Raw genomic sequence first — 16,100 nt, 5'->3', positions numbered from 1 at the left:
TTATAATGTACTCATCTAGGGCCCATATCTTAGATAGGAGGCCTGTATTATTGTGTGCTCATCTAGGGCCCATATCTTAGATAGGAGGCCTGTATTATTATAATGTACTCATCCAGGACCCATATCTTAATAGATATGACTCCTGGATTATTATAATGTACTCATCTAGGGCCAATATCTTAGATAGGAGGCCTGTATTATTATAATGTGCTCATCATCTGGCCCATATTTTAGATAGGCGGCCTGTATTATTATAATGTGCTCATTTAGGGCCCATATTTTAGATAGGAGGCCTGTATTATTATAATGTGCTCATCTAGGGCCCATAACTTAGATAGGAGGCCTGTATTATTATAATGTGCTCATCTAGGGCCCATATCTTAGATAGGAGGCCTGTATTATTATAATGTGCTCATCATCTGGCCCATATTTTAGATAGGAGGCCTGTATTATTATAATGTGCTCATCTAGGGCCCATAACTTAGATAGGACTCCTGTATTATTATAATGTGCTCATCTAGGGCCAATATCTAAGATAGGACCCCTGTATTATTATAATGTACTAATCCAGGGCTCATATTTTAGATAGGACCCCTGTATTATTATAATGTACTCACCCAGGACCCATATCTTAGATTACATAGGATGCCTATATTATTATGATGTGCTCATCTAGGGTCAATATCTTAGATAGGACCCCTGTATTATTATAATGTACTAATCCAGGGCCCATATCTTAGATAGGACCCCTGTATTATTATAATGTACTCATCCAGGGCCCATATCTTGGATAGGACCCCTGTATTATTATAATGTACTCACCCAGGACCCATATCTTAGATTAGATAGGATGCCTATATTATTATAATGTGCTCATGATGCCTGTATTATTATAATGTGCTCATCCTACACCGACTTCAACGCCAGCAGTTGGACCACCCAAAACAAAAAAATCTATTGCAGAAGCTAATCTAAAATTTGATACATTTTTTTCTTGCTGGATTAAAAAGTAGACCGCCTAAAATTTCATTACAATATCACCTAGCGTATCTTTCTCCAAAAAAAAAAAAATCACATTAATGAACCTCTTGAGCCAAATACGATTATTTTTTTCATTTTATTAGTAACGAAAGTATATTCTAAAAGAAGTTTAAAATAAAAACAAACACAACTGCATTGCTTAGTAAATGCTCGATGCTGTAGAAATGAATATCCACCATGTTTTGATCTGGAACGATATTCTTTGACCTGACAGGTCAAATCGATAATTAACCAATTAAATGACGGATGATGCCAACCCCCCCCCCCCAAAAAAAACAAAAAAACACCAAACTGCCGTTTAACATCCCAGGGAAAATTTACGGCAGTATCCGGTATTATTTTTTTACCAGGATTTTGAAAGCAAAATTACTAAATTTATTGGGCAAAAATCGGGCCAAAATATGCAATGGGGAATTTAACCAGACTGAACCATGCTTTACTTGACACTAAAAGTTGCAACAATCATAACCAGTTCTCCGAATATGTTATCTCAAACAATAAGGAGCTACCCAGAATGCATCATTTTAGCAAAATAACAATATAATTACATCACTCCCAACAATAGGCTGCAGTCTGTGAATGGGGTTGGCCAGAAAGGAAACAACTTTTTCATATCAAGACTTTCTTTTATGTAGAGTCTCCAACAATTTTGTTAATTACCTTGCAGTTTAATCGTTCATGCTTTTTTCAAAAAAATTTTTCCACATTTGAATCAGCATTTCTTTGATGTTTTTTGGAAGAAATCAAATCAGGTTATGACATGACATCTCCACAAAATAATCAAAACTGAATAATCTACTTATGGTACCTATATACCAAGTATGAAAGCAATTGGACTAGTAGTTTTCAAGAAGAATTGTTTACATTACATTTGCCCAAATTAAAGAATTAAAGACATCATCACGAAATGAAAAACAATTTTAGAATGCATTCCACCCAAGGTACTAAGTATCAAGGTAATTGGCCTAGTATTTTTCAGGAAAAAGTCACAAATATAACTGTTGATGAAAAACAGACAATCATTTACATGTATAGCTCCCCACTGTACCATCTTTGATGACAGCTGAGCTAAACAAGTTTGGCAGTTTACGACTTAACATTTTGGTGATATGCATATTATGCACATGATATAATGGTGTATGGTTTTCACATAGCCAGGTGTGATATAATGGTATATGGTTTTCACATAGCCAGGTGTGATATAATGGTGTATGGTTTTCACATAGCCAGGTATGGTATAATGGTATATGGTTTTCACATAGCCAGGTGTGATATAATGATATACGGTTTTCACATAACCAGGTATGGTATAATGGTGTATTGTTTTCACATAGCCAGGTGTGATATAATTGTATATAGTTTTCACATAGCCAGGTGTGATATAATGGTGTATGGTTTTCACATAGCCAGGTGTGATATAATGATATATGGTTTTCACATAACCAGGTGTGATATAATGGTGTATTGTTTTCACATAGCCTGGTGTGATAGAATGGTATATAGTTTTCACATAGCCAGGTGTGATATAATGGTGTATGGTTTTCACATAGCCAGGTATGGTATAATGGTATATGGTTTTCACATAGCCAGGTGTGATATAATGATATACGGTTTTCACATAACCAGGTATGGTATAATGGTGTATTGTTTTCACATAGCCAGGTGTGATATAATTGTATATAGTTTTCACATAGCCAGGTGTGATATAATGGTGTATGGTTTTCACATAGCCAGGTGTGATATAATGATATATGGTTTTCACATAACCAGGTGTGATATAATGGTGTATTGTTTTCACATAGCCTGGTGTGATAGAATGGTATATAGTTTTCACATAGCCAGGTGTGATATAATGGTGTATGGTTTTCACATAGCCAGGTATGGTATAATGGTGTATGGTTTTCACATAGCCAGGTATGGTATAATGGTGTATGGTTTTCACATAGCCAGGTATGGTATAATGGTGTATGGTTTTCACATAGCCAGGTGTGATATAATGGTATATGGTTTTCACATAGCCAGGTATGGTATAATGGTGTACGGTTTTCACATAGCCAGGTATGGTATAATGGTGAATGGTTATCACATAGCCAGGTGTGATATAATGGTGTACGGTTTTCACATAGCCAGGTGTGATATAATGGTATATGGTTTTACATAGCCAGGTGTGATATAATGGTATATGGTTTTCACATAGCCAGGTGTGATATATTGGTGTACGGTTTTCACATAGCCAGGTGTGATATCATGGTATATAATTTTCACATAGCCAGGTGTGATATAATGGTATATGGTTTTCACATAGCCAGGTGTGATATATTGGTGTATGGTTTTCACATAGCCAGGTGTGATATAATGGTATATAATTTTCACATAGCCAGGTGTGATATAATGGTATATGGTTTTCACATAGCCAAGTGTGATATATTGGTGTATGGTTTTCACATAGCCAGGTGTGATATAATGGTGTACGATTTTCACATAGCCAGGTGTGATATAATGGTATATGGTTTTACATAGCCAGGTGTGATATAATGGTATATGGTTTTCACATAGCCAGGTGTGATATATTGGTGTACGGTTATCACATAGCCAGGTGTGATATAATGGTGTCTGGTTTTCACATAGCCAGGTGTGATATAATGGTATATGGTTTTCACATAGCCAGGTGTGATATAATGGTGTACGGTTTTCACATAGCCAGGTGTGATATAATGGTATATGGTTTTCACATAGCCAGGTGTGATATAATGGTATATAGTTTTCACATAGCCAGGTGTGATATAATGGTGTATGGTTTTCACATAGCCAGGTATGGTATAATGGTGTATGGTTTTCACATAGCCAGGTGTGATATAATGGTATACGGTTTTCACATAGCCAGGTGTGATATAATGATGTATGGTTTTCACATAGCCAGGTGTGATATAATGGTGTATGGTTTTCACATAGCCAGGTGTGATATAATGGTATATAATTTTCACATAGCCAGGTGTGATATAATGGTATATGGTTTTCACATAGCCAGGTGTGATATATTGGTGTATGGTTTTCACATAGCCAGGTGTGATATAATGGTGTATGGTTTTCACATAGCCAGGTGTGATATAATGATATATGGTTTTCACATAACCAGGTGTGATATAATGGTGTATTGTTTTCACATAGCCTGGTGTGATAGAATGGTATATAGTTTTCACATAGCCAGGTGTGATATAATGGTGTATGGTTTTCACATAGCCAGGTATGGTATAATGGTGTATGGTTTTCACATAGCCAGGTATGGTATAATGGTGTATGGTTTTCACATAGCCAGGTATGGTATAATGGTGTATGGTTTTCACATAGCCAGGTGTGATATAATGGTATATGGTTTTCACATAGCCAGGTATGGTATAATGGTGTACGGTTTTCACATAGCCAGGTATGGTATAATGGTGTATGGTTATCACATAGCCAGGTGTGATATAATGGTGTACGGTTTTCACATAGCCAGGTGTGATATAATGGTATATGGTTTTACATAGCCAGGTGTGATATAATGGTATATGGTTTTCACATAGCCAGGTGTGATATATTGGTGTACGGTTTTCACATAGCCAGGTGTGATATCATGGTATATAATTTTCACATAGCCAGGTGTGATATAATGGTATATGGTTTTCACATAGCCAGGTGTGATATATTGGTGTATGGTTTTCACATAGCCAGGTGTGATATAATGGTATATAATTTTCACATAGCCAGGTGTGATATAATGGTATATGGTTTTCACATAGCCAAGTGTGATATATTGGTGTATGGTTTTCACATAGCCAGGTGTGATATAATGGTGTACGATTTTCACATAGCCAGATGTGATATAATGGTATATGGTTTTACATAGCCAGGTGTGATATAATGGTATATGGTTTTCACATAGCCAGGTGTGATATATTGGTGTACGGTTATCACATAGCCAGGTGTGATATAATGGTGTCTGGTTTTCACATAGCCAGGTGTGATATAATGGTATATGGTTTTCACATAGCCAGGTGTGATATAATGGTGTACGGTTTTCACATAGCCAGGTGTGATATAATGGTATATAGTTATCACATAGCCAGGTGTGATATAATGGTGTCTGGTTTTCACATAGCCAGGTGTGATATAATGGTATATGGTTTTCACATAGCCAGGTGTGATATAATGGTGTACGGTTTTCACATAGCCAGGTGTGATATAATGGTGTACGGTTTTCACATAGCCAGGTGTGATATAATGGTATATAGTTTTCACATAGCCAGGTGTGATATAATGGTGTCTGGTTTTCACATAGCCAGGTGTGATATAATGGTACATGGTTTTCACATAGCCAGGTGTGATATAATGGTATATGGTTTTCACATAGCCAGGTGTGATATAATGGTATATAGTTTTCACATAGCCAGGTATTAGATAATGGTGTATGGTTTTCACATAGCCAGGTGTGATATAATGGTATATAGTTTTCCCATAGCCAGGTGTGATATAATGGTATATAGTTTTCACATAGCCAGGTGTTATATAATGGTATATAGTTTTCCCATAGCCAGGTGTTATATAATGGTATATGGTTTTCACATAGCCAGGTGTGATATAATGGTATATAGTTTTCACATAGCCAGGTATTAGATAATGGTGTATGGTTTTCACATAGCCAGGTATGGTATAATGGTGTATGGTTTTCACATAGCCAGGTGTGATATAATGGTGTACGGTTTTCACATAGCCAGGTGTGATATAATGGTATATGGTTTTACATAGCCAGGTGTGATATAATGGTATATGGTTTTCACATAGCCAGGTGTGATATATTGGTGTACGGTTTTCACATAGCCAGGTGTGATATCATGGTATATAATTTTCACATAGCCAGGTGTGATATAATGGTATATGGTTTTCACATAGCCAGGTGTGATATATTGGTGTATGGTTTTCACATAGCCAGGTGTGATATAATGGTGTCTGGTTTTCACATAGCCAGGTGTGATATAATGGTATATGGTTTTCACATAGCCAGGTGTGATATAATGGTGTACGGTTTTCACATAGCCAGGTGTGATATAATGGTATATGGTTTTCACATAGCCAGGTGTGATATAATGGTATATAGTTTTCACATAGCCAGGTGTGATATAATGGTGTATGGTTTGCACATAGCCAGGTATGGTGTAATGGTGTATGGTTTTCACATAGCCAGGTGTGATATAATGGTATACGGTTTTCACATAGCCAGGTGTGATATAAATGGTGTATGGTTTTCACATAGCCAGGTGTGATATAATGGTATACGGTTTTCACATAGCCAGGTGTGATATAAATGGTGTATGGTTTTCACATAGCCAGGTGTGATATAATGGTGTATGGTTTTCACATAGCCAGGTGTGATATATTGGTGTATGGTTTTCACATAGCCAGGTGTGATATAATGGTGTACGATTTTCACATAGCCAGGTGTGATATAATGGTATATGGTTTTACATAGCCAGGTGTGATATAATGGTATATGGTTTTCACATAGCCAGGTGTGATATATTGGTGTACGGTTTTCACATAGCCAGGTGTGATATAATGGTGTATGGTTTTCACATAGCCAGGTGTGATATAATGGTGTACGGTTTTCACATAGCCAGGTGTGATATAATGGTATATAGTTATCACATAGCCAGGTGTGATATAATGGTGTCTGGTTTTCACATAGCCAGGTGTGATATAATGGTATATGGTTTTCACATAGCCAGGTGTGATATAATGGTGTACGGTTTTCACATAGCCAGGTGTGATATAATGGTATATGGTTTTCACATAGCCAGGTGTGATATAATGGTATATAGTTTTCACATAGCCAGGTGTGATATAATGGTGTCTGGTTTTCACATAGCCAGGTGTGATATAATGGTACATGGTTTTCACATAGCCAGGTGTGATATAATGGTATATAGTTTTCACATAGCCAGGTGTGATATAATGGTATATGGTTTTCACATAGCCAGGTGTGATATAATGGTATATAGTTTTCACATAGCCAGGTATTAGATAATGGTGTATGGTTTTCACATAGCCAGGTGTGATATAATGGTATATAGTTTTCCCATAGCCAGGTGTTATATAATGGTATATGGTTTTCACATAGCCAGGTGTTATATAATGGTATATAGTTTTCATATAGCCAGGTGTGATATAATGGTATATAGTTTTCACATAGCCAGGTGTTATATAATGGTATATAGTTTTCCCATAGCCAGGTGTTATATAATGGTATATGGTTTTCACATAGCCAGGTGTGATATAATGGTATATAGTTTTCACATAGCCAGGTATTAGATAATGGTGTATGGTTTTCACATAGCCAGGTGTGATATAATGGTATATGGTTTTCACATAGCCAGGTGTAATATACGTTATTATACAGCCAGGTGAGTCTCACATATCTAGACCCGCCTACCCAACCCAATATACCTGGACAATGACATAACAAAAATGAAGAAACTTGTACATGTACTAACCTTTGTTCTGCTTCTTGCTGTGCCAGTCTTCTTGCTTTCTCAAGCTGTTCCTTTTCTAGAATTTGTTCAATTGTTTCATCTTCCTGGTGTTCTCCCATAACCCATGTCCATGGTTTATTGTCTTTGCCAAGTAAAAACTTGACTTTAGCTAAAATACAATGATGGGTAATATTGATTGTAGTGGGAATACTATTTATTTTCCATGAAATAATGCCGTTACATGGATACCAAACATGACCATTTCCATTGTAACACGATTTGTTTCTCTAAAACCATGATTTATCAAGTAAGGACACTCAAAAGTTTATGGAATATAATCTATAACAAGCAGCCTGTCGGCTGAGATAGCTCCGCTGTTAGCAATGCACATGGCAATTAAAGAACAGAAGATATCATTAGAAAATGAACAAATCTGAGGGAGGTCCACATGTAGTACCTATATGTATAATATATCAAAGCAATTGGACTTGCGGTTTTTAACAAGAAGTCGAAAATATCACTTTTTACCAAAAATGACAAAAATATTCACCAAAATTAGAAAATTAAAGATATCATTACAAAATGAACAAATCTGAGAGAGGTCCACATGTAGTACCTATATATGTAATATCAAAGCAATTGGACTTGCGGTTTTCAACAAGAAGTCGAAAATATCACTTTTTACCAAAAATGACAAAAATATTCACCAAAATTAGAAAATTAAAGATATCATTACAAAATGAACAAATCTGAGAGAGGTCCACATGTAGTACCTATATATGTAATATCAAAGCAATTGGACTTGCGGTTTTCAACAAGAAGTCGAAAATATCACTTTTTACCAAAAATATTCACCAAAATTAGAGAATTAAAGATATCATTACAAAATGAACAAATCTGAGAGAGGTCCACATGTAGTACCTATATATGTACATATTTTGTAATATCAAAGCAATTGGACTTGCGGTTTTTAACAAGAAGTTGAAAATATCACTTTTTACCAAAAATTACAAAAATATTCACCAAAATTAGAAAATTAAAGATATCATTATGAAATGAACAAATCTGAGAGAGGTCCACATGTAATATCTATATATGTAATATCAAAGCAATTGGACTTGCGGTTTTTAACAAGAAGTCAAAAATATCACTTTTTAGCAAAAATGACAAAAATATTCACCAAAATTAGAAAATCAAAGATATCATTACAAAATGAACAAATCTGAGAGAGGTCCACATGTAGTACCTATATATGTAATATCAAAGCAATTGGACTTGCGGTTTTCAACAATAAGTCGAAAATATCACTTTTTACCAAAAATATTCACCAAAATTAGAGAATTAAAGATATCATTACAAAATGAACAAATCTGAGAGAGGTCCACATGTAGTACCTATATATGTACATATTTTGTAATATCAAAGCAATTGGACTTGCGGTTTTTAACAAGAAGTTGAAAATATCACTTTTTACCAAAAATTACAAAAATATTCACCAAAATTAGAAAATTAAAGATATCATTATGAAATGAACAAATCTGAGAGAGATCTACTCAAGGTACATATTCACCAAGTATCAAAGCATTCAGGCTTGTAGTTTTCAAGAAGAAGTCGAAAAAGTAAAAGATTGACACGGACGCCGGACACCGCCGGACAATCACTCATATGATAAGCTCCACTTGACAAAGTCGACAGCAGAGCTAATAAAGTAACACTTTTGAAACAAAAAATAGGTTGAAATATAATTGAATGATCTTAAGTTAAGTTTCAGACATAATTGTAGTAGTTCCAACAGTTCTTGGGATAATTAAGAACATACATTATTAGCACTTGAGTAACATCCATTGAACATTATATTAAATCAGTGTTATGAATATGTTGTCATTGGATGTCATTATGTTTTAATTTATGCAAACAACTTATGCACTGTTATTCAATCTGAATAGCAAGTAATTCAATTTCATGGTGAGACAACAATGGTTGCAATAACTAACCTTTCCTTTGTATCCCCTGCTTTACAACAGCATTTTTTTCCTGTTCTAATTTGTATCGTCTCACTTGCTCTTCTCTCATTTTACAAAATAGAATTTGTTTTTGTTCCTCAGACAACTCTGCAAGTAGGTCTGGATCAATGTACATATCCCGTATTATTTGTTGCAACATTTTGTAATCTTTCCTCCAATTAGTAATGATGAATAAACCTGATAAAAAGAAATTAAGTAAGATATAATTACAGACCAGATGTTGTATATAGTGTGTATCTATAATACACTACTACAAAATGTTTCAACACACTTGATCAATTTTGGCAAGAAAAATTATTCATACAACACAATGAGAATAACATAGGTTACTACACTGTAACAAATCTTGAATATTATAATAATAACACCTGGTTCTCATGATTAACATAATATAGTTCTTGGATCAGAGATTCACCTCTGTCATTTACTGTAGAATACTTAATTGTGATGACCACAGCAGTGGTAGTCAGAACAGAAATGCTCATATAACCATAATACAATCAACACCTTGAGGGATGGTGCCTAAACGAATGTCAGAACGCTGTGTTGTGACATTGAAATGAATTGCGAACCTTGAACGAAGAAAACATGATGTTTAAGTTTAACTGGTGACCAATTAGATGAGATTGAGAAACGAAAAAAAAATCACACGCAAAAATGTTTGCCACCAATAACAATCGATGTCCTGTAGCGCCGTTCAAATTCTAGCTTAAATTGCACCCAGATAATTGCCATCTATTTCAAAGAACACGGGACAAGGCAGAATTCGACGACGATATATGGTATTGTAATTCTCCACTATGAGTAAATAAATTACAGGAGATGATGAAGGTAATTTCGAAATCTGCAGATTTGTGTCGATTGTACACCAACCACAGTACAGAGCGTTGGCGTGCAAAGTCCTTCATTCGGCCGAAGTTGAGATAAGGCATATCATGTACCTGTCACCAAAACGATGCGAGAATCAGATCTTACATTAACAAACTTAGCTTAGAACAACGACAAAACATATCAGGAATACTGTCACAAAACTTTGGTTATACCAAAGATGTATCCAGGTCAGATGTTTGGACTGAGGTCGCCGTGCCGGCCGCCGTACATGATACACCACCTTGTCCAGCCTTGTCTCAAACTTCGGTTGAACCAAGTACCGCTGAACGTCAAATGTAATATATTGACTAGTTTGTGGCTTAACGTAAAATTAGGCAGACCATAGACTCTGGTCAGTCAAAATGACTATTTTGAACTGTAGGCATTAATCAGCGATTCTGCCGATGACGGAGAGATAGAACCTAGGTCAGGGAAAGCCCCATGACCCCAAGATTCTCTTTCCCTTACGTCATGAACCATGTGACCGAGGCCATATGGCAGCGTCATTAACAGTTGTACAATCACTCTGGTTCCTTTCTCTCCGCCTCAAGGACTTACAGAAAGAGTGGGGTGGTTGGGGGGGGAGGTCTATGGTGGGTATGAACTATGTGAATAGGCGGGTTCAGAGAACCCTCTGCCTAAATTCACTACGTTCAATTACCCACCATAGACTCCGGTCAGTCAAAATGACTATTTTGAACTGAAGGCAGAGTCAGACGCCGATAGGTGGCAGGTTTTTTGAGCAAACAGAAAAATGATGAAAGTCTTTTCCCAGTTCGGGTTAAGGACCAAAAAAGGGTGGTGTCTTACCTTGCCTGTGCTGTCCTCGGAGCAAGAAGCCAAAACGCTGCTCTGGTGACAGGGTTCGGTATGCCCGAGAAAACAAGACCCCAACCCAATTCTGGAGGTAAGCTTTCGAAGTAAAGACTGAAACAGTTCTGCATGAGGGCATAGGCCGCAAATCAGGACCTGGGAGCTTCCAGGGGAGTGCTGAGGGTAGAGAAATCTGTCCGCATAAAATGCCGAGACTGACTTATTACCTATGCGCAGGGACCCTTGTGGTCGTTCGGGCTGGATCAGCAAACCAAGACTGACCCACTACGATGGGACCCAACCTAAAGAGACCTTCCTCAATGGATTTGGTGTCTGTTAGGTGGTAGTTGATAAAGACATTCTGCATTCTAAAAAAGCCTGCCCTCCGTGTATGCTCGAGGGGGGCACCTGACACTAGCACTAGTGAGTTGGCAATCGCACAGACCTTATGCACTCATACTTGGTGTCTCTGCAAGCTCTGTGTCGAGGAAGTTAAAGTATTATAGACCTCTAATACAGTTGCAGTAAACCACCTGGTTATGGAAGTTGAGGAGACCGGCCTATCCTGCCTGCCTGGTAGTAATACAAAGACATGTGCCTGGCACCCCGTCCTGAACCCTTAGTACAGTTTGGTAGCAACTCCGTGCTCAAACCGGTCAGAGAAGCAATTCCTCCGGACCCTCCGGGCAGACAAAATTTGACAGCCGGGGGATGACGATCGGGTGAGGATCGTGTCCTGGGACTTGGTTCTAGGCGAGAAACCCGATTCGTGTCTTTCGCACAACTTGATTGTCCATAACGGAGGTACATCATCCGAGAAGGACAATGCCCCCAGCTCTGGTAGACGCCTACCTGAGGCGAGGGCCAGTAGGAAGACTATTTTCCATGTCTAAAAGTTTGAGTGGTGCTGATCAGTGAGGCTCAAAGGGCGGTCTGCTTAGAGCGGACAACACAGCCAACATGTCCTAGTTGGACGGTTCCCTTGTATGGGGTCTTGGCGTCTGGAAAGCAGTAAATAGTCTCCTAATAATAGGACAATCGGCTAGTCTTGTTCCTGTAAGTTCTCAATGGTGGGGCACAAGGCCGACCTGTAGCCAACGATCGCTGCGTAGGACAAACCCACTTTGTCAAACAGGTGGACGAAGGAGCCTGCTACCTGGTCAATAGAGAGATGGTATGGATCAATCTCCCTTTCGCTACACCAATCAGTGTATGCTCACAGCCTAGAAATGTAGGCTGCATTGGTGGAATCCCTGTTCGCCCTGGCCAGAACGTTGGCAGCCCGCGCAGATAATGCTTTCGCATGTGCGGGTCTAATGAGAGCCTCTATGCCTGTAAGTGATACCCGCTGGGCTTGTTGGTAGTGTGCCGTCTAGTTGGGACGGCAGGTCCGGTAAGTCCAGAAACACTACTGGTGTTTCGACTAGCATTTCCGACAGAAGTGGAAACTAAGCCTTGTTTGGCCAATTGGGTGCGACCAATAATAATATGCAGGTGTGCACCTGTTGAAGTTTTCCCCGGTGCCCGATGAACTAGCGGGAAGGGAGGAAAGGCGTACACAACTAAGTGGGTCCACAGAGTTAGCAAAGCGACCCTGGCCCAGGCTCCTGGAGTCGGCAGGAGTGTTACGTATGTCGGGAGCTTGGCATTCCGGAGTGCGGCAAACCTGTCTAACCTTGGACCGTCCCACAGCCGAAACAGCCTGGAGGCTTTATCAGCCACCCTGTGTTCTAGAGACGGAGCTGCCCTGAAAGGGCATCTGCCAGACTGTTCCTCACCCCTGGAAGGTTAGCTCCACATTGTATTCCAGGCACCAAAGGAGGATTTGCTCTGCTAGGACTGACAACGATGAGGAACGCGCCCCCTCCTTCTTGAAGGAGACCACCGCTGCGTTGCCTGTGCAGAGCAGGACTCTGTGGTCTCGAACTACGTGTAGAAAGCGTGGTAGTGCTAAGTATATTGCTTTCAGTTTGAGCCGGTTGATATGGTAGTTCCGAAACTAAAGCGGGGGCCATATCCTTGGACTTGTTGGTCTAGTAGATGCGCTGCCCAACCTTGGGAGGAGGCATCAGTTACCAGAGTCATACCTGCGGCGAGCAGGTCCAAGGGGGCCCCCTGCTCGAGGTTGGCCAGGGCAACTTGGGCAGGGCTTACTTCACTTGGTCCCAGATCAAAACCCATAGGAGAGCACGGTGTTATAACAAGCGTTATACCGGGCGGCTGCGTAGTGCGGCCTGGGGAATGACCCTTTGAACCGAGGTCATCATTCCGATGATCTGCATTAGTTCTCGGAAGGACACTGAGGGAACGCTGACTAGGTATTCGGCTAGGCTGCTTAGCTCTAAGAAACATGCTTGCATTAGCTAAGCCAAGCTTACCTCTGTGTCAAAAACTCCATGCCCAGGGGCACCAACTGCGCGTTTACTAACGAGCCCAACTGGTGAAGTAAATCCTGTGTTCGCCGGACGTGTTTGGCCATTAACCCCTTGTCCGGGTTGTGTAGTAACCAGTAGTCTGGGTACGGATTGAGATGTACCGACATTTGGTGAAGCAGCAGCACTACCCGTTTCATCACTCTGGTGAACACGTAGGGTGCTGTGCATAGCCCGAATGGGGGGCACCCGAAATTCAAATCCTTGGCCAAGCTGGGCGTTTCGAAGGAGATGGCAACTCGCTGGGTGCATCGGTACGTGCAGGTAGGCCCCGCTTAAGTCTAGTGGGGCTAGCCAGTCGAAACATTGGATGGAGATAAGAACCCTGAATGGTGTCTCCATGTGGAACCGATCGAGGAGCACGTACTGATTCAGTCTGCCTAGGTCCAGAACTGGCCGCCAACCACTTGTAGATTTGGTACTACAAACACATTTGGGTAGAAGCCTGGATTTAGTTCCGGCTGATGTACCCTGTGTATGGCGCCTTTTCCCAGCAAACTGCTACTTCCTGTCTGATTGCTTCCGCCTTGCGGGAGTCCCCTGGCAGTGCCCAACAGGGGAGACACTGACGGGGGAGATAGAGATTTCAGCGGTATCCCGTAACCGGATGTCACCACCTGGAAAGGTCCAGGGATCGGTCACCCGCTGTCTCCAAACCGGACTACACCGGCGCAATCTGTGTACGACAGAGATATGTGGCCATAGGTTCGGCAGTTGCGAGGTGGGGTGCTCTCTTCTCCCATGAGGCGAGTTCCCCAAACACGTGCATCTAAGGTCGCGTCTCGTAGCACAGTAGTGGCCCCGGCCAAGAGCGCCAGGTGACACTAGGGGATGTCACACATAGATTTGCTGTGGCCCGCCAGTAAATGTGTCGCCTGGTCTAGGAGGCTGGTGTGTTCTGGCTCCGAGGTCTCCAGAGTCCTGGGAGCACACAATAATGCGCTCAAGCAACTCTGCACTCAGGGCTGGATAGGTAGTCTCCGATTGAGCTGGTGAGAACACCCATGGAATGCGGCCGTCCCCCTTTGCCCGGTTTACAAACTAAAATGTTGTGGTACCGGGGTCTGGGGAAAAAGCCTTGGGATCCAGTTGAGGGTTTTGTTCTCATCCCACGCTATGGGGTCTGATCCCAAAACCACACCGACCGGGTAGCGTTTGGTCCAGCAGGAAGTGTTGCCTAAAGTTTTCCCCACTCAGGAGCCTTAAGCGTTACATCCTCAGTGGCTGACCAACGTCTGCTCATGAACACCATTTGCGTGTCCTGCGCCCCACTCAGATGGTCAGGGAGAGATGTGTTGACAGGATGGCTTTGGATCCCAATGCCTGTGATCCCATAAGCGTTGAAGCAACCTTAGGTGGTTGCCTTAGGATCAAGGGCGAGGGTATTTACATCGTATCACTGGGATCGATGATACTCCTCATCACCCCAAAAGGGTGGCTCACCGAGTCATTACGAATGGAAGACTCTGACGGACCGCCCGGAGTACCGGCTGTATCCGACGCAAACGAACTGTCTCCTTTTACTTTAAATATGTGAGAGGGAGCGTGTTCGACTGTGCGTCTCATGACAGGATCGGTTCCCTCTGGGGACGCCCGTGGGTCGGTAACCGGACACAAGGATAAATTCGTTACCGATGTAGAAAGTAGAGGGGGTCAAAGTGTGCCCTGCCCCGAAATCGAAGGCTTAGCTGCCAGCACTCCATTGGCATTCAGTGCCAGAGGCTCCAGAAGAGGCCCGGTGCAATTAGCCTGAGTCTCGGCCTCATCCAAATTAGTGGGAGAGCCGCGGCCGGGAACGGGGGTTCCCGGAAGAGACGTGTTTGAATGCAAACATGCTTTCGTGTTTCTTCCTGCTTGCCCACTGAAGGGCCGCAGTGGAGACAGCTCGCTCCGACTGCGTCTGATCTACCCGGCCTGCCAGGAACGCAATTGCCGCGACAGTCCTTCGACCAAAGCCCTCAACTCTGAGGCAACCCCGGCACCATGCGAGGAAGGGTCCACAAAGAGACCCGCAATGGGCCCCATAGAAGGAAAGCCTCCAGGGGCACAGCCTCGCTGCAGCCGGTAAAATTGGGTAAACCACTGCCTGAAAAAACAGACTGTGAGGATGCCTTTCGATCAGCAGGGGGGAGACCGAGAAAAAATATCGGTACCTCCACCATCGAGCCTCCTACTCGGCGTCCCGGTACACGAAGTACCGGTAGCAGAGCATGAAGACTTTCCACTCATGCCAAACATGCACTCACTTAAACCAATTTGTTTACTGGCTGAGCGACCTTGCTGTGAAGAAACAAGCAACGTGGTTAGTCTCAGCAATTTTGATGGCTCTGAAAGAAAAATCTCAGGCCTCAGAACTCCAGTGAAAAACACACGCATTCATGGCAAAAACCCCGGACCCTGCACGCAGCTACGAC

General features: G+C 41.2%; 1 protein-coding gene across 2 annotated transcripts in view; it reads right to left on the bottom strand.

The window, feature by feature from the left end:
- LOC102805276 (SH2 domain-containing protein 4A-like) overlaps positions 1–16,100 on the bottom strand; it is a 43,179-nt gene that overhangs the window by 24,163 nt on the left and 2,916 nt on the right. For both annotated transcript variants that reach the window (XM_085493587.1, XM_085493588.1), the window contains exons 2-3: positions 9,542–9,748; positions 7,569–7,716 (exon numbers count right to left, since the gene is read on the bottom strand). In XM_085493587.1, coding sequence (XP_085349713.1) covers positions 7,569–7,716; positions 9,542–9,710 — 317 coding nt within the window. In that variant the 5' untranslated portion in view covers positions 9,711–9,748. The remainder of the gene's footprint in view (positions 1–7,568; positions 7,717–9,541; positions 9,749–16,100) is intronic.

This window comes from Saccoglossus kowalevskii, chromosome 19 (assembly GCF_978046115.1).
Source record: "Saccoglossus kowalevskii chromosome 19, keSacKowa6.1, whole genome shotgun sequence".
Taxonomy (NCBI): domain Eukaryota; kingdom Metazoa; phylum Hemichordata; class Enteropneusta; family Harrimaniidae; genus Saccoglossus; species Saccoglossus kowalevskii.
The sequence above is the reverse complement of the archived record's forward strand: the minus strand, read 5'-3'. Positions and strand labels throughout refer to the sequence as shown.